Source organism: Schistocerca nitens, chromosome 9 (assembly GCF_023898315.1).
Source record: "Schistocerca nitens isolate TAMUIC-IGC-003100 chromosome 9, iqSchNite1.1, whole genome shotgun sequence".
NCBI lineage: Eukaryota > Metazoa > Arthropoda > Insecta > Orthoptera > Acrididae > Schistocerca > Schistocerca nitens.
Window position 1 is genome coordinate 335,615,308 of NC_064622.1, and position 20,131 is coordinate 335,635,438.

Consider the following 20,131-nt stretch of genomic DNA (forward strand, 5'->3'; position numbering starts at 1 on the left):
AGTCACTACTCTGGCCAAGTCTTCTCTTCACTTGTATTACACTGGCCAGATGTTACTATTGCCACAACATCTGGTGTCTCTAAACTATGTGACTGAGTTCCAATTTAATTGCTTCCTTCACAACAAAAGGCAAGGGCATAGCCTGGCAGAAATGAGGGGAATTATTATGTGTTAATGATATGTGCACTTCAAAGTTTTGTGCTCAACCCAGATTAGATTCAAATAAATGCATAAGTCATTATATGATATCATGTTATATATTACTACTAGCTGACAAACCCAGCATTGACTAGTTACTAATTTTGAAATTCTCTGTTAGAAACGGAAATAAAAAGTGAACTGTCTTCATTGTGTAATATTCAAAAAATTCACTTCTGTGTACTCATCAAAACATCTTTGAAATTATGAAACAGTCATACATAAGAAATATGCATAATGTTGTAAACGTCTCTATAGCAATGCCTCTTCATAGCTCTATAGATGGTTGTTGTTTTTGCTAGGTGTCAGAAAGATTGCCTAAAGGTGATCCAATTGTAGGAGTGTCTTAGTAGTAAAGAATAAAATTATTAAAACTTCATGCATGATGCAGCAGTATTTCATGCATCTAATTGTTTATGGCAGCATATCTTTTGAACTATGATAGGTAGATGGTTATTACGCCAACAGTGATTGTTGCCTGACAGTAAGGGATATGTATGCCACATTTGGTTCGTATTGGTCCAGTGGTTTAGGAGGTGACATGTTTAACATACACACAGACACACACACACACACACACACACACACACACACACACACACACACACACACACATGTCTATTTTTATATTATGTAACAATATTCAATATTATGAAAAGGCAAGTTGCTACTCACCATATAGCTGAGATGCTGAGTTGCAGAAAGGCACAACAAAAAGACTGTCGCAATATAAGCTCTCAGTCATCAAGGCCTTTGTCGAAAATAGACAACATACACATACACATACACTCACACATGCAAACATATCTCCACCGAGCGAGGTGGCACAGTGGTTACACACTGGACTCGCATTCGGGAGGACTACGGTTCAATCCAGTCTCCAGCCAGCCTGATTTAGGTTTTCCGTGATTTCCCTAAATTGTTTCAGGCAAATGCCAGGATGGTTCCTTTGAAAGGGCATGGCCGATTTCCTTCCCAATCCTTCCCTAACCCGAGCTTGCACTCCGTCCCTAATGACCCCGTTGTCGACGGGACGTTAAACACTAACCACCACCACCACCACCACCACCACCACCAAACATATCTCCCTCTCGTAGCTGAAGCCACACTGGCCACTGGTGTGTGTGTGTGTGTGTGTGTGTGTGTGGTCTACTTTCGACAAAGGCCTTCATGGGTGAAAGCTTATATTGTGACAGTCTTTTTGGTGTGCCTATCTGTGACTCAGTGTCTCCACTATATGGTGAGTAGCAACTTTCCTTTTTATAATATTTATGACATGTACAGATTATATGTTATATATCAGTACATACTGGCATGTTAACTGAATGTCGTATTTGGAATCCAAAATCAGCAAAGGCATCCAGACCAAAAATTTTGTTTGTTAATGGTGGCAACACTACAAAAAATCTTATAGATCTACAAACATATTTGTTGGTAATATTGATACATGGCCTTTCAAAGCATAAAGCAATAGGCTAATTACTGCATGTTTCTGGATGACATTTAATTGGTTCTGGAGCCGGTGAGCTGGTGTGGCATTATGTTCCACCAGCAATATTTAGGGGTACTGAAGCTCTGGTATCCAGTTGAGACCACATCCGTGTTGCTGATGGACGGTGACATCATAAATATGAGTGGAATTTTTTAGAATCAATTGATGGCTTCTGTCTCGTACTATGACTACCAGACATTACATCTTCAGCCTATGGATTAAAGCTGGCACAGTGCTGACCAACATACTGTCTTTGACCTCCAACTTTGTCTGAACATATACCTTACACTTCGCCCCCCCCCCCCCCCCCCTCCTCCCTCTGCACCCCATCCTTTTCATCTTATGTCTCCTCCCCTTCACAGCAAATGGACTCCTTTCCTGAACCTATACCTCTTTCCTCCCTGTTGAAGGAGCCAGTAGTTCTGAAAGTTAGAATTAATTTCACCATTTTAGAATGTATCTATAAGCAGTACTTACCTCTGCCTTTGAATGTAATTTTATAGTTTTCATAACTGATTTTTTTTTCTTTTGAAATGAATTGTGGTAAAAATGTCTTATGCAAGGCAGCTGTAAATTTTATTAGATGCTTAAATGGGAGGATGAAATGTCCCTGTGATGTATTACTATGAAAAGTGGTATGACAACATTCATGTAATGCATATTGTCCACAGATGAATTGATAAAAAGCTAAAAATTATTACATCAAAAGTAATTGAGCTTTGATCTTGTTTGAAGCTGTAAGTATGTGTTAGGTGTGTGCATTCAGCTCAAGACCCACTGGTTGAGATGTAATGGCCTTGTATTTTGAAGGACTAATCTTCCGACTGGTCTTGCGTGTTGACTTTGTTTTGGCATGCTACACAAGGCAGTTCACAAAAGTAGTGACGGTTCTATTACCAGATTTGTAGCAAATTTATTTTTACAGCCTTATATAGCTAATCTAAAGCTCTGTTTGATGACAGTGAAATGTTAAATGGTAAACAATTTATAGATTGAATAGTAGAAGTGCTGAGTCATCAATGGGAACACAACAAAGAATGATAACTTTCCTAGCTTTTGGATGAATCCTTTCATGAGCTGTTAGAGAACACACACACACACACACACACACACACACACACACACAGAGAACTACATTGTGCTGGCTGAATACACAATGTTGAGACTGCAGATTGACAGATTGGGTTGAGAGGTTGTATGTTGTGAGGTGAGTAGAGAAAGAAGTGGGAGTGGAAGAGAGAGAGGGTTCAGGAACAGTGGCTGATGGCTTAGGGGTGCAGGATAGGTAACTGAGAGGGAAGAGGGACGGCAGGTGCAAGGGATAGGAATGTGACACATGGGCCCTGGAGCTGCTCAGTTTGTGTAATGCACAATGGTGATGAAATAGAGGAATGAATTGAGGGGAGTGCAGGACAGAGGAAGAGGAAACTGTTAGGTATAGGGTGTGGGTGCTATCCTGCTGCAGTGTGCCCTCTACCCAACAGTTACCCCTTCCTCTGCCCTGCACTCCTCCACATCATCAACACATGCAAATGTATGTGTACTCTAGCCTATTAAATGATTCATCCAAGACCTAGCAAACTTTTCTATCTTTTTAATGTGGCTGTCAGGATTAAGTGCTTCTCTTAATCCTTGAGTTGTCTTCCTTATTACTAAATTACTTACATTCTGCTGAAACTTTCCTTCCCATATTTAAATGATAAACTGTAACAGACAAACCCAATAAGAATACTTGCACATCTCTTAACTTGCCTTTAAAGGAAAAGAAATAATAAGTGCAGATGATTTATGGGAAGAGTTTAATAGGTATCACCCTTGTTTTTCTGTTTTGTTTACACAAAAATATGCAAGAAAAGACTATTTTATAGTTTCTGTATTTGATATAATTTGAGTTTTGTGACACATGTAGCATATCTAAATATGAAAGTGGGCTATTTTTAGGTTCCTTGTTGAATATCTTAAAATTTTAAGTCTAATTTTCTTGGGAAATTCTTCTTTTGGCACTTCATCCTGGGGTCTGAAGGATTTGTCCTTTGTTTTTAGACTTCACCAATATTTTCTTCACCCTTTCCCAAGGATAGAACAGATTGTTTTGAAAAGAAGAATAGTTTTATGTACTTTTATATGTCTATGGCAGTACTAATAATATTGCATCCTGAAGTCACGTAATGGCCAGAAATTCTGTAGCATTGCTATATAGTTTTCCCAAGTGAATTTGAGTATTGAAACATTTAATTATGTAGTTTAATCAGTATATGTTATTGTTATAACGTCAAGTTTAACACATATATTTCAGAACGACACAACACATATAAGTCACAGAGTAAGTTGACAAGCAAGACATGTGTACACGTTAACATTCGAATGAGCACTGAGTCCCAGTCTAGCGGCCGCTGCTCGGCTGGCCACTTAGGTGGTGCAGCTGCTGCATGGCCAGCAGACAGCGCCGCACGTAGAGGACGCGCGTAATTGCACGCCGGTGCTTTGAATAATCGGCGAGTCACAACACTTTTCCCCCCTTTGAAATTGTTGCACTGGTCTTGATGGACGTGTCCTGGAGATGGCTAACGTCCATAGGCGTTGTTTGACTCGCCATAAAGTCTCGAGGAGGAGGCTTCCCGTATGGACAGAAGTGTCCCCGATGATAATGGGTCGAGATGACAGGAGACGTAGGGGTCGAATCTGCTGGGGCCCCATGCACCAATCTGCCCGTTGCGGCAAGTCCAGTTGATATGACCGGAGACATGGGCGATGTGTCGGCATCTGTTGGAGGAGGAGGCGAGTAGATTTGCTCTCACAGAGGATGGTCATCCGGTTCCTGCATGGGCACGTCTCCTGGTGGCATCCGTTCTTGTGCTGGCATCGTGATGACGGTGAGAGGGCTGCGTTGTGAGTATTGAGAGATGCCAAGATCCCGAGCATCAGGTAGAGCCAAAGGTGGTGTATCGGCATTCGGAACAGGCGTTGCTGGCACACGAGGCTGAAGCTGGTCCAAATGACGCACTGCAACACCCGTGTTCATCTGGATTTTATACAGGCATCTGCCACGGTGTCTTAAGATGTGGCCCGGGCTCCATTTTGGCCGCCTGCCATATCCCCGTACCCAGACGAGGTCGTCGGCGGTGAACCGGCCAAGTGAAGGCACCTGCGGCCGTGAGGTGGAAGGCCGCAGAAGATGAAGTAACGTGCGGGGCTGTCGGCCATGTAAGAGCTCAGCCGGGCTGTGGTCGCCCATGGGGGTGAAACGGTAAGACGCCAGAAACTGGAGAAGCGCATCATCAGCAGCAGAAGAAGTCAGAAGTTTCCACATCTGAGCCTTAAATGTGCGGACCAGTCGTTCAGCCTCACCGTTTGATTGTGGATGGAACGGCGGGGCCGTGACATGTATAATGCCGTGACGAGCACAAAAATCCGCAAATTCGGAAGAGGCAAATTGCGGACCATTATCAGTAACAAGAGTAGAGGGGTGGCCTTCCAAAGAAAAAATGCAGGCGAGAGCACTGGTGGTTGCCGCGGTGGTAGGCGACATGCAACGGACAATGAAAGGAAAGTTAGAGTAGGCATCAATTACGAGGAGCCAATAAGTACCTAAAAAGGGTCCTGCAAAGTCAGCATGAATGCGCTCCCAGGGCTTCTCAGGCGAAGGCCACGGTGACAAAGATGACTTCGGGGCAGCGGCCTGTGACGCACAAGGGCCGCAGGCAGCGACCATGTGCGCTATTTCAGAGTCGATGCCAGGCCAGTACACATGACGGCGCGCCAGATTTTTTGTGCGAGACACACCCCAGTGCCCTTGGTGAAGGAGGCGCAAGACCGAAGCATGCAAAGACGCAGGTACCACAACACGCGGCGAGGCATTGTCAGTGGAGAGGAGGATAACACCATCCCTAGCCGTGAGGCGGTAGCGCAAAGCGTAGTAGTTCCGCAACGGATCAGAAGTCTTAGCGGACGAGCGATCTGGCCAACCCTTCTGAATACAGTGTAAAACCCGGGAGAGGGTAGGGTCAGAACCCGTAGCAGCCGCCAGCCTGTCCCCAGTGATGGGGAACCCGTCCACAACCCGCTGCTCGGCAACATCCAGGTGGAAACATAAAAGTTCGCCCCTATTGAATGCGTGATCAGGTCCCATGGGAAGGCGAGACAGAGCATCAGCATTTGCATGTTGAGCCGTTGGCCGGAAATGAATCTCATAATTGAAACGAGACAAGTAAAGAGCCCAACGCTGGAGGCAGTGTGCAGCCTTGTCGGGAATGGACGTTGATGGATCAAACAAGGAAACAAGTGGTTTGTGATCCGTAACGAGATGAAATTTTGAGCCATAGAGAAAAACACCAAACTTATGAAGAGCATAAATAATGGCCAAAGCTTCTTTCTCAATTTGAGAATAGTTTTGTTGGGCATCCGTGAGCGTTTTGGAGGCATAAGCAATGGGTTGTTCCGAACCGTCAGAAAAACGGTGCGCAAGGACTGCACCGACCCCATATTGAGAGGCATCTGTGGCAAGAACAAGATGTTGGCCAGGTCGATAAGTAGCCAGGCACGGGACCTGTTTCAGCCTAGTCTTCAATTTCTGGAAAGCCGCTTCGCATGACGCGGACCAGTGAAAAGGCACGTTTTTATGCAACAGGCGATGCAACGGCTGAGCCACCGAAGCCGCAGACAGTAAAAACTAGTGATAGTATGCTATTTTCCCCAAGAAGGCCTGCAGTTCCTTAACAGATGTAGGGCGAGGAAGGGCATCGATCGCAGTGACAGTTTGCTGAAGCGGACGAATACCATCTTGAGAGAGTTGAAACCCCAAGTACGTGATAGATGCGTGAAAAAATTGTGATTTCTGAAGATTACACTTCGGCAGTCTGTAAGACATGAAAAAGTGTGCAGAGATTTTGAAGATGTTCTTCAGTGGTGAAGGCAGTGACAACAATGTCGTCCATGTAATTGATACACCCAGGGACAGGGAGCAATAATTGTTCCAAGAAATGCTCAAAGAGAACAGGGGCGCTAGCAACCCCGAATGGCAAGCATTGGTATTGATAGAGGCCGAAAGGCGTGTTAAGGACCAGAAACTGCCGGGAAGCAGCGTCGAGAGGAAATTGATGATAAACTTCTGACAGGTCAATTTTAGAAAAATACTGGCCTCCAGCAAGTTTAGTGAACAGTTCTTCTGGACGGGGCATAGGGTAAGTGTCGATGAGGCATTGAGCATTTACAGTGGCTTTGAAATCGCCACAGAGACTAATATCACCATTTGGCTTAGCAACGACAATGACAGGAGAGGACCACTCACTGGAAGTGACAGGAAGCAAGACCCCTGAAGTAGTGAGATGATCCAACTCCCGTTTTACCCAATCACAAAGGGCCACAGGAATGGGCCGAGCCCGAAAAAACCTAGGTCGAGCAGTGGGTTTGAGCGTGATATGAGCTTCAAAGTCATTTGCACCGCCTAACCCAGGAGAAAAAAGGGACGAAAATGTCGTCGACAAGGAATCCAGTTGAGCATAAGGAATAGCATCAGAGACAATATTGACAGAGTCATCTATGGAGAACCCAAAAATGCGAAAGGCATCGAAACCAAAAAGATTTTCTGCATTGCTCTGGTCGACCACAAATATGGGAACAGTGCGAACGACGGATTTGTAAGATACCTCAGCATGAAACTGTCCCAAGAGAGAAATCTTCTGTTTATTGTATGTCCGTAATTGCCGAGTGACAGGTGACAGGAGTGGAGAACCCAACTGAAGATATGTCTGAGAATTAATTATAGTGGCAGCAGAACCGGTATCCACTTGCATGCGAACATCTCGACCAAGGATTTGGACAGTGAGGAATAACTTCCCTGAAAGGGAAGAAGTGTAATTGACAGACAACACAGAATCAGAATCAGCGTCATGTTCATGAACATCATGTATGCGGTCGGATTTGCAAACGGAAGACACATGACCTTTCTTTTAGCAATTGTGACACACAGCCCAACATTGGGGACAAGCCTCGCGTGAATGTTTCGTAAAACACCACAGACATGAAGGAAGTTGCCAGGGGTTTTGCTGCAGTTTCTTAGCGGGTTGTTTACGGCTAGGCCGAGGCTGTGCGTGGAAGCACACTGCGGCCACGTCGGCCGGTGGGGATGCGCCACACGTGTCGTCAACAGCGCACAGAGGTTGTATTTCCCCGACATCACCCCATGCCTCTATTTGCGCCCCAGCGGCGTGAGAAATTTCAAAAGACTGCGCAATGGAGAGAACTTCATCTAGAGTCGGATTCGCCAACTGAAGGGCACATTGCCAAACTTCTTTTTTGGGCGCCGACCAGATAATAGCATCCCGTACCATGGAATCGGCATAGGATTCTTTGTGAATGTCAGTAACAAATTGACACTTTCGACTGAGGCCGTGAAGTTCAGCAGCCCAAGCATGATAGGATTGGTGTGGCTGTTTTTGACAACGATAAAAGTCAACACGAGAGGCTACCACATGCGTTTGCTTTTGAAAATAGACAGACAGAAGTGAGCACATTTCAGCAAAGGACAAAGATGCAGGATCCTTCAAAGGAGCCAATTGCGACAACAACCGATACATTTGAGGTGAAATCCAGGAAAGGAACAGAGACTTACATGGTTGTTCGTCCGTGACATGAAATGCCAAGAAGCGCTGTCGAAGACATTTTTCATAATCAGACCAGTCTTCCTCCGCCGTCTCGTTGTAAGGAGGAAAAGGAGGTACAGCCAACGACGAGAAATGCCCCGCATTTGACGCCACGACGAAATCGCGAATCGCCGCTGTTAGAAGCGTTTTCTGTTCAAGGAGATTTTGCAATAGTTGCTCGACAGTAGCCATGGAACCCTGTGGGTCAACGGTGAAAAGAAAAAATCCCATCCTCGTCGCCAATTGTTATAACGTCAAGTTTAACACATATATTTCAGAACGACACAACACATATAAGTCACAGAGTAAGTTGACAAGCAAGACATGTATACATGTTAGCATTCCAATGAGCACTGAGTCCCAGTCTAGCGGCCGCTGCTCGGCTGGCCACTTAGGTGGCGCAGCTGCTGCATGGCTGGCAGACAGCGCCGCACGTAGAGGACACGCGTAATTGCGCGGCGGCGCTTTGAATGATCGGCGAGTCACAACAGTTATAAAAGTAATTGTACAATGTGCTGCCACTAAAACTCAGAAATGAGCCCCATAGGATCAAGGGAGTAATATGGTGTGGTAGTTCTCCAACCCCCATCCATGAATAAGATTTCCGTTTTTACCTGAAAGTGTGCTTTTGAAGATATAAGGGCTTGGAAGTTTTGCCCTCTAGAAATATCTAGAATATTCCAGAACATTGAAGTATATTTTCAGAACATTCCAGATCATTCCACAACTTTCCAGAATTTTTTGTTATACAATCTTAGAATAAGACTGCAAACTCAAGCAAGCCATAAAAATACCACCCTACGAGAAGTGCAGACAAGAACAAGTAAACAGTAAAACTTAATAAATGAAGCTTTAAACTATGACCCAACGAAATAATATAACAAACACAAACACATCATAATTAGAAAAATGCATAACATCTGCCCATTTTGAAATGCGTGAAAATTTGGTAGGGAAACACCAGGATTCTGTTTAATTCACATTTCAGTTTTAGAAAATCCTGGACAACGCATCCATATTCTGACCATCCCCACCCTCTTGTTGCCCAGTGTTGTTTGGAGTAAGTTAGTAATTTGGGCAGCTGGTCACATTTTCACAGCACCTGCCACATTGAGATAGTAACACTCTGCAGCTAGTGACAGGGAGAGTCAAATTTCGATAACCAGTTATGTTAATAATAAAAATATCATCTTTTTTTTTTGCTCTTTGATGTTGTATGTTGATGCCTTGTTGTTCTCTTCCTTTCTGTGGTTCATCTTTCTATAATTGTCTAGAGGATGATTGGGTTACTATGTCAATAACAATGTGAAATCTGGTGGACCTTCTGCAGAATTACACACATATTTTCAGTCATTTACGTCACAATACAAATCAGTAAAACACAAATAACTCATTCTCCATCCTCACATTTCCTACTCGCACAAACAACTGCTCAAAAAAAGACGGAGGGGGACACACAAAGAAACAGAAAACAACTATTTTTCTCTAACAACATGTAGCAAAGAAATTACTATAATATATTGATATATTTATGCAAAATAATCTTTGGCACACATATTTTATAAATAAAATACAATTAACTGTCTATCTTTTTTGAGAAGACTATAATCATCATCATAATTATATTAAGTATTTACAAACATTGACATTTAAACATTTTCACATAGCTTAGTAGTAGTAGATTTTTGGTTTTTGACTTCTCTGCTGTATCATTCACTTCATATGATCCAAGATCGGGTAATACATTTATCTCTCTATAACCAGTTTTTTTTACAATGGCCATAAGCATGTGAACAAAAGCAGTGACATGGCTGTACTTCAAATTGCCAAAGACAGTGAACAAGGAAACAGAAACAACGAGATCCTCATGTACCAATTGGAAAGGAACATAAAGATTAACGAAGCAGTGTGCCGGATTTCCAGTTTTCCCATACAAAAATGCAAACTATCTGTGGAACATCTAGCAGTACATTTGGAGAATGGGCAGAGAGTTCACTTCATGATCACCAGAAAGCAAACCACCTCAGAACACAACGTACAGCTTTTTACCAGCTGTGCCAAATGGATCGATTCGCAAAAACATTACTATATGTCAACATCCCTGCCTGTTACATATCAAACATAACAAGAAAAATCTTTTAACAACAGAAGCAGGAATTCCAGTAGAAGATCATCCAGGAAGCATGAAAACTGGTGCACTGGGCTGAGTATACACCATACATCCTAACAATTCTGAATGTTTCTGTCTCCAGATGTTGCTACTCAAAGTACAGGGAACAAGAAGTTTCATAGATCTCAAGGCTGTTGGCAATTACCTGTGCAAAATGTTCAGGGAAGCATGCCATTGTTTAGAACTACTGGAAAATGACAGCCACTGGGAATTAACACTACAAGAAGCCTCATTCACAGCCTCGGCTGTACATTTGTGAAACTTATTCCCCATAATTGTAACAAAATGTAACCCATTGAAGCCGAAGCAGTTGTGGGACTCCTTCAAAGAGAGTATGAATGTTGACGTACTGTTCCAGATCTGAGAAGCTCATCCTGAACTGACCATCAAATTCAGTGATGACATCTTCAATGAAATGCTCATTTGCCTAGAAGGTAAATGTTTAGAAACAAACAATCATGCCTTAGTACAACTTGGGATGTAAGCACCACAAAAAGATGCTATCAGTGTACTTAACTTCAAAATTACAAAGGAAAAAAGATCAACATCAACTAACTACTTCTAATACATTGCTCACAACAAACCACTCCTCGGTGACAATCAAAAGCAAATTTACAACTTTATCATGGAACGGATCAATTACAACACACTAGGTGGCAATGGAAAATGATTCTAATAAATCAATTGCTGGTGGAAATACATACTAAACAATAGATCACACCTGCAGTAGCATCATCCAGCATTGCAGCTGCACTTACGGATATTTCCTTGGACGAATGCACAATGGTACTTGAAAGAAATCACTCGAAGCTATGGATGGATCATTATAAGGTTTGCGAGGAAACTCTGTAGTGATGGGAGGAACTCTACTCATACCATCAGGAGATTTTCGACAAACACTTCCAGCTATCCCCCAAGTCAACACCAGCAGATGAGATCAGTGCACATTCAAATGAAAAACCACATCTCTTGGCAAGTACAAGCAATGCCATTGCACTGCCTTTGACTTAAAATTGTATCTCGGACTATACTACTCAAAAATCTCAACTCACTAAAACTATATAATGGAACAAGGCTTATCATCAAACAGCTATCGAATAACATCATCAAAGCCAAACTTTTCACTGGAAAGTACAAAGGACACACGGTATTTATTCCCAGAATACCACTGATCTCTACTGAACTGCCATTCCAATTTAAAAGACTGCAATTTCCTGTCAAATCTGCCTACAGTTTTACAATTAAAGTGCAAAGATGAACTTTTGAATATTGCTAAATCAACCTCAAAGACTCCTGCTTCTCTCATGGTCAGCTGTACATAGTTTGCTCTCAAGTAGGAAACTGAATAACTTTGTACTTATACACCCCGGATACCAAAATGAAAAATGTTCTTTATAAATAAGTATTGTAAATAGTTAGAATATGTTTTCAGTGATCTGAATTTTTGTTGTTAATTAATTTTCATTCCATGTGCTGAACTCATCCTTTTTCTAATTCTGGGCTGAGGTCAATGCTGTATGAAGATGTTTACAGATAAGATAGAGATTACATTTTAGCTACTGATTCATGTTTAAGAACATATATAATTAATTTTGAACTTAATAACAAGCATGTTGTCACTGATTATTGCAGTATGCTTAAAATTAAGAAAAGTGGCATAAGAAAATTCCTTAGTATTTATGATGGTCTTGTATATGGGAAGTATCGAGGAAGGTGGTAGGACATTATTACTGTTAATGTGTAATAGGCTGTTCCAGGCCACATGCCCACACGGGAGCAGCGGGGGGACAGTGGGGGAGGAGGGGGCAAGGGGTATGGGCAAGTGTGAGCAGCAGTGAGCAAACACCCGACTTGGCAGTCTTACAGCTGGACAATCATGATCGTACTCCAGTGGCCGAATGCAGGCAACCAGGGTTGGGCAAGAAGGTTACACACAAGCAGAACAGGCAATTGGATCATCTGTTTGGTAGCCTGCACTACCAACCCCTGCCTGTGAGCATGCTAAGCAGTGGGTACAGGTGCTCATGTACCATACGGCAGTGTTGGAACAGCCTGATATATAGCATTGATACAGAGGAATCGTAAAGTTCCTTCTACTTCTTTCTAGGGCATGTATGTCTAAAAAACTTTTATTTATTACTTCTGTTTGCAAACTGAAATTATATTAATACATCTGTTATCAATCCCTCAACAGGAGATCCCCCAAAGCATAGTGATGTTCATGTAGCAGTGAGAGTGGGAGTGCCTGGGAATCAGCGACCAGTTTTCATTGGCCACCACAATATTGGTGAAAATGCACCCGCCAGCTATGCAGCAGTTGTTAAGGAAAATGCTACGCCAGGCACTCTGGTTTCTAAAGTAACTGCAACTGATCCTGATGGGCAGGACAGCTTATTGAGATATTTTATTGCTGCTGGTGCTAGAGACAACTTTGTTATTGATAACAAGTAAGTATCAGTTGAGGATAACAATTAGTTAGATATGTAATTCATATAATCTACTGTGTTTATTAAATAATTGCTTTGTTAATTTAAAATTAGAAAAGCATATATGTGGAATCCATTGCCACTTTCTTGTTCCTTATACTAATATTTTTACTTATTATTTGTTATACTCATACATACTCTGTATCCAAAGAGCTTTACATCAGCACTGCCCAGGCTGTCTTCTCCCATATGCCTCATTATTTTTAAGATTGCTTGAAGGTAATTTTATATTATTTTAATGGTGTTTAGCTTCTTTTTTATGGTGTGTATTGTTGTGTCCTTCATGCAGCAGTATTTTTTTATCTGTGTTATGAAAAGGAAGGTTGCTACTCACCATATAGCAGAGAGGCTGAGTCACAGATAGGCACAACGAAAAGAACTGTCACGAATAAGCTTTCAGCCAACAAGACCTTTGTCAAAAATAGGTGACTGACACACACACACACACACACACACACACACACACACAGACACAAGTCACAAACACACGGCTGCAGTCTCTGGCAACTGAAGCCACACTGTGAGCAGCAGCAGCAGTGCATGATGGAGTGGCAACTGGATGGTGGGAAGGAGGAGCCTGGGGTGGTGAGCGGGAGGGTATTAGGGTTGGGGTGGGGGACAGTGAAGTGCTGCAGGGGGGTGCGCAGGGATGAGGTGGAGAGAGGCTAGGGCAGCTAGGTGCAGTCGGGATGTTAGACGGGGGGCAGAGGAGAAGTAGGGGGGGAGGGGGGAGCGGCAGCAGAAAAGGAGAGAAGTAAAAAGACTGGGTGCATGTTTGGAATGAGAGCTGTGTAGTGCTGGCATGAGAACAGGGAAGGGGCCAGATGGGTGAAGACAATGACTAACGGAGGTTGAGGCCAGGAGGGTTATGGGAATGTAGGATAAATTGCAGGGAAAGTTCCCACCTGTGCAATTTCAAATAGCTGGTGTTGATGGGAAGGAACAATATGGCACACTGTCATGAACCTTTCCTTCAGAAGCCTTAGCCCCACAGAAATATCAGTCCTTTCCAAAGGCCTCAGCTTCACTCCACTCCCAAATTCAATCATGCAGGACTTGTTAAAGACCTTCACTCTTTCTCCTGGTCCCTTTTTCGCCACAAACCCTACCAATCAGACTCAATCAAAGACCAATGTTGAATCCTGCCTGACTCAGTTCACTCCTCCATCCAACTGTGATCCAACCCCACTGACCCGAAATCACCCCCTGTTAACTTTCCAGAATCTTTTAACATCAAACCTTGCCTCACCCTGACTTCCCAAATTACTCAACATGCAAACTAACCTTTCATCCACAAAAATAACCACAGTCCACCATCTAAAAACTGATCCTGACCTTATAATCCTAACTGCAGACAAAGACTCCCCCACTGTTGTTTTGAACCACAGGGATTACCTGGCAGAAGGACTCTGCCAGCTGTCAGATACCTCTACCTACAAACCTTGCAACAGTGACCCCATTCCAGAAATCCAGTCACTCCTCAAATCCTTAGGCCCATCCCAGAACCTCTCCCCAGAGTCCATCTTTCTGCTCATCCATACCCCTCTCTGCACTCCAGCCTTCTACATGCTTCCTAAAGTCCATAAACCCAACCACCCCCAATGGCCCATTGTGGCTGGTTACTGTGCCTCCACTCAGAGAATCTCTGCTGTCATAGACCAACACCTTGAACCTATTGCCCGGAACCTACCTCCTATATAAAAGATACCAACCTCTTCCTCCACCAACTCTACATAGTTCCTGTCCCTTTAGAGTGTGGTGCCCTGCCTGTCACTATTGCTGCCTCCTCCATTTACGCTAACATCCCTAATGCCCACGGCCTTACCACTATTGAATACTATCTTTCCCAACACCTGACAGATTCCAAACCAACATCTTCCCTCCTAATCGCCATGACCAACTATATCCTCACCCACAATTACTTCTCCTTTGAAGGCTTTACCTACAAACAAATCCGGGGTACGGATGTGGGCACCCACATGGCACCATCCTATGCTAACGTATTCATGGGCCATCTAGAGGAATCCTTCCTAAACATCTAGAATCCTTAACCCCTCCCCTGGCTCAGATCCATTAATGACATCTTTATGATCTGGATCAAGGGCGAGGACACCCTATCCACATGCCTGCAGAACCTCAACAGCTTCTCCCCCATTTGCTTCGCCTGATCCTGCTCAACCCAACAAGCCACCTTCCTAGATGTTGACCTCAACCTCAAAGATGGCTATATCAGTACTTTTGTTCATATCAGACCTACTAACCACCAGCAATACCTCCACTTCGACAGCTGCCACCTGTTCCATATGTAGAAGGCCAGCCTAGCCACCAGTAGGCATCACATCAGCAGCGACGAGCGGTCCCACTCAAAATATACCAAGGGTCTCACTGAAACCTTCATAGACCATAATTATCCTCCCAGCCTTGTACAAAAACAAATATCCCCATGCCTTATCTCTCCAGTCTCCCACCTTCTCCCAAAGTCTCAACGTCCGGCAACAGAGGAGCATTCCCCCGTAACTCAGTGCCACCCAGGACTGGAGCAACTGAATTACATTCTTTGCCAGGGTTTGAACTACCTGTCATTGTGCCCTGAGATGAGAAAGGTCCTGTCCACTGTCCTTTCCTCACTTCCCACTGTGCTATTCCATCGTCCACTGAACGTACACAATATACTCGTCCATCCCTACACCCCTGCTCCCAACACCTTACCTCAGGGCTCATATCCCTGTAATAGACTTAGATGCAAGACCTGTCCCGTACATCCTGCCACCACAACCTACTCCAGTCCAGTCACCGACAGCATCTATCCCATCAAAGGCAGGGCTACTGGTGAAACCAGTCATGTGATCTAGAAGTTAAGCTGCAACCACTGTGCTGCATTCTTTGTGGCCATGATACAAGTTGTCTGTCCACATGAATGGCCAAAAAACAAGTGGACCACACTGTTACTGAACATGCTGCCCAAAATGACATCATTCATTTCAGTCACTGCTCCACAGCTTGTGCCATATGGATCCTTCCCACCAACACTAGCTCTTCTGAATTGTGCAGGCAGGAACACTCCCTGCAATACATCCTGCATTCCTGTAACTCTCCTGGCCTCAACCTTCATTAGTCATTGTCCTCACCCATCCAGCCCGTTCCCTGTTCCAATTCAAGCACTATACAGCCCTGATTCCACCGATGCACTCAACCTTTTTACTTCTCTCCTTTTCCTCTACCGCCCATTTACTCTTCTCCCCTGCCCTCCGTCTATCCTCCTGACTGCACCTAGCTGCTTACCCTCTCTCCACCTCATCCCTGCGTATTCCACAGCAGCACTTCACTGTCCCCTCCCCCACCTCTACCCTACTATCCCTCCACCTCCCCATCCCAGCCTCCTCCTTACCCCCACCCAGTTGCCACTCTCATCATGCACTACTGCTGCTCACAGTGTGGCTTCAGCTGCCAGAGAGTACAGTCATGTCTGTGTGAGTTGCATTTGTGTAAGTGTGTGTGTGTGTGTTGTCTATTTTTGACAAAGGCCTTGTTGACACAAAGCTTATTTGTGACAATGTTGTTGTTGTGCCCATCTTCGACTCAGCATCTCTGCTATATGGTGAGTAGCAACTTTCCTTTTCATAATATTGTTACATTCCATCCTGGATTTTCCATTGTTTCATTAGTATTTTTTATCTGAATTACTGTATGCCTTTCTACCACAAACATTCCTTGCCGTAGTTGGCAAAATACATCGCTAACTCTGTACCAACCTTTCATATTCTTCTCAGGCTCTTAGTTTCTTCAGTATGTAGCAAACTGTGATGAATTTCTTTTCTTTTTAACTGATTATATGCCACATTGAACATCTGTAGCAAATGAAAACTGTGTGCTGCCACAGGACCGCTACCTTGACGCATGTCTTTCATCATTCTGATGGTATCATTCCAGTACCTCTCAAGGACAAACTCAAAGCAATATCATGCCATTATTTCTTTAATAGACTCTTATGTATGTTTAAATTTTCATGTCAAGTAATATTTGTGAGCTTAGTAAAAGATATTGAGTATGGATGTTGTCTTCATCTATGATACATATGCTTTGTATGTTGCATCTGCTCTTTGCGTCTTGTCAGTTGGTTAGCCTTTAATACAGTATGGAAGTATCTGCACACAGTTCTCAGAATAATTAGTGCAGAAATGCTCACTGATTTTTTTTTCATTGTGTTACTTAAAATATGACATTTGTCACTGACGTAGTTAAGGAGATGACTGAGGAATCTATATGTAAAAAAGCTATTATGTTATGGAATAGGTAGTTCCTGTAATAGTGAAGTCTAAATAGGTCTTCTTCGTATCACTATTTACCAGCAACCCCCCCCCCCTCCCCCACCCGTCCCACTGCTTTCTGACTCTCTCTCATGCACACACACACACACACACACACACACATATGTGCACACATGCACTGCAACCAGTTCAAGGAAACATTGAGTTTTTAGTTTTAGAAATACAAATTCCACATTTATTGACTTGAAAAATAAACCTAAGAAAATCTGTTCTTGTTCCAATTAAGTCTAAAATGAAATATTATTTCTGTACTTAAGTGTGTTACACTGTTACTTATTTCAGCCAAAAGTATCTGGTTCTGAATGTAGATGATAGTTAACTGAATAACATTCCACTGTTATATCATATTTAAATTTTAGAACTTGCTGATTCCAACAACAACCAGTGCTTCAGGCCCAAATGATTAACAAGCAGCAGACTTTGCTTAGAATTGCTGTATTAGCAGTTGCCATCTTGTACACGTCTTAACAGGTGCATTTTTCTCATGGGACACATTCCTACTCAAATTATTCCGTGAAAACATCCTATATATAACTGTTAGGTGCCTCCATTATCAAATAAACCTGCCACCAAGTTCAGTGACTTTGCTAGAATCTTGCTTATCAATGCATTCTTCTCAGTCTAACAGCTGCCTCACTAATAGCCTTTAAACCAGCTGTGTGTTTTTCATTTTGATGATGGTGCTCAGTTATATATGTATGTAGGTAGTGACTTTCTTCAAGTTTTGTATTTTAAGTTCTATTTTTATTACTGATTTGTCTAACTAAGCTTCTTTCTCATCTTTTTCCAACAGAACTGGAGAGATTACCGTATCCCCAGAAGCTCATCTAGATCTGGATTCAGGAATAGACCATTTTGATGTGGTTGTTCATGCTGTGGACTCTGGAAGTCCAGTGCGTGAGACGGCTACAGCTACTGTTGCCATTAATGTAACTGATGTTAACAATAAGCCTCCTGCATTTCTGGATTCTGATTCATCTTACATCCAGTATATTTCAGAAAGGGCACCAGTTGGTGAGTGAATGCAGATTCAGCTTTTTAAAGAAAAACATGTTGCTCAGTGTTGTTGATGGTGCAAACTTTTCTCTTAGTATTCTTTATTTATTTATTCTCAGTTTCCATTTTTAGTCATTGTGTATAACATTATCAGTTTAAAAAATTGACAATGAGTTGATAACTTTTTAAAACATTTATATTTTATCATATTGAATGTAAAAAGCAGTAAATAAAATTGCTCCCTTCTTCTTGCACATTTACTTTATGACCTAGAGACCCTGTCCATGATTATGACCACCATTCTGAAATCCACAGTGACATATTTATTTATATTAAACCCAGTACTTATCAGCATTACACTCCATGACAAGTAGGTCCGCTGTGTAGTTCTCAGCAATTACATTAAGAATTCCTCCTGATTTTTTGGCAGAAATCTTCTCCAAATATAAATTGTGTAGGGCATTTTCATCTTTCCTCTTGCACTGTGAGCAATACCTTGTAATGCCATTGGAGTTCATTGTTGTTGATAACTATGCAGATCAGTTAACTCATGTATCACATGTACTGTGTGACTGGTTAAAGGTGACTGTAATCACATAAGATCTTCTACACTAATCTTCTGCTAGTTACTCAACCTTATTAGTGTCCACAACAGACTGTGTGACATTGTGGAGGGTTGTAGGTCATCTGTTATATCAAAAACTGTTGTATGTATTCAGAACACGTTATTAAAACATGACAGGAAGGACTGTGAGTTAAAACATTCATGTGGTGTATCATGTCATGAGCATATAATGAAATGTTAGACACACACAAGAAATCATCACTTAAATGATTTGGCATTGAATAATTGCACAGGTGCTTATCAGTACATTGTTGTGAAATATTCACTCCCACATTTTTTTGGGACCACTGCCATTATCACTTGCAATCTTCTGCCCAATATTTAATAAAACAGAAGAAAGGGTCTATGAATCTACTGACACATGATAATCACCCCTTTCTTGTTACACTGAATTTAATAAGTCAACATATATTTCAGAACTTTGTCCACAAAATTTTTCTCTGCTTACCTTTTACTTATTGTGCATGTTCTCCTTCGAAATACTCTCCTCCAAAATTGATACACCATTACCAATGCCATGTCCACTTCCAGAAGCAGTCTTGATATGCCTCTTACTGGATTGTGTGAAGTGCAATCTGTGAATTTTCTTTTATCTCGTCTGCCATTGCAGATCTTCATCCTTTCAACAGGGTTTTCAACTTTGGAAATATAAAAACTCCATAGCAGCCAGGTCTGAAGAGTATGGCAGATGAGCCAGCCCAGTGATTTTGTTTTTTGTGGAGTAGTCACACACCAACAGGAATGAGTGTATGGGTGCATTATCATGATGCAAGAGCCAAGAACTATTCTACTAAACTCCATCCAAACAGGCTTTGGAAGGCCCAACAGCACCGACTGACTGCCGTGTCATCCTCAGCCCACAGGTGTCGGTCTATGGATGCGGATATGGAGGGGCATGTGGTCAGCACACTGCTCTCCTGGCTGTGTCTCAGTTTACGAGACCAGAGCCGCTACTTCTCAATCAAGTAGCTCCTCAGTTTGTCTCACAAGGGCTGAGTGCACCCCGCTTACCAAAAGCACTCAGCAGACCGGATGGTCACCCATTCAAGTGCTAGACCAGCCCGACAGTGCTAAACTTTGGTGATCTGATGGGAATTGGTGTTTCCACTGTGGCAAGGCCATTGGCAAGAGCCAAGAATTGTCTCACCACATTTCAGACAATTTCCTTCTCACATTTTTTTTTCAGATGCTGTGA

General features: G+C 42.8%; 1 protein-coding gene across 1 annotated transcript in view; it reads left to right on the forward strand.

Moving 5' to 3' along the window:
• LOC126203300 (cadherin-23) overlaps nucleotides 1-20,131 on the forward strand; it is a 420,699-nt gene that overhangs the window by 298,716 nt on the left and 101,852 nt on the right. The window contains exons 12-13 of the mRNA XM_049937557.1: nucleotides 12,696-12,948; nucleotides 18,109-18,329. Coding sequence (XP_049793514.1) covers nucleotides 12,696-12,948; nucleotides 18,109-18,329 — 474 coding nt within the window. The remainder of the gene's footprint in view (nucleotides 1-12,695; nucleotides 12,949-18,108; nucleotides 18,330-20,131) is intronic.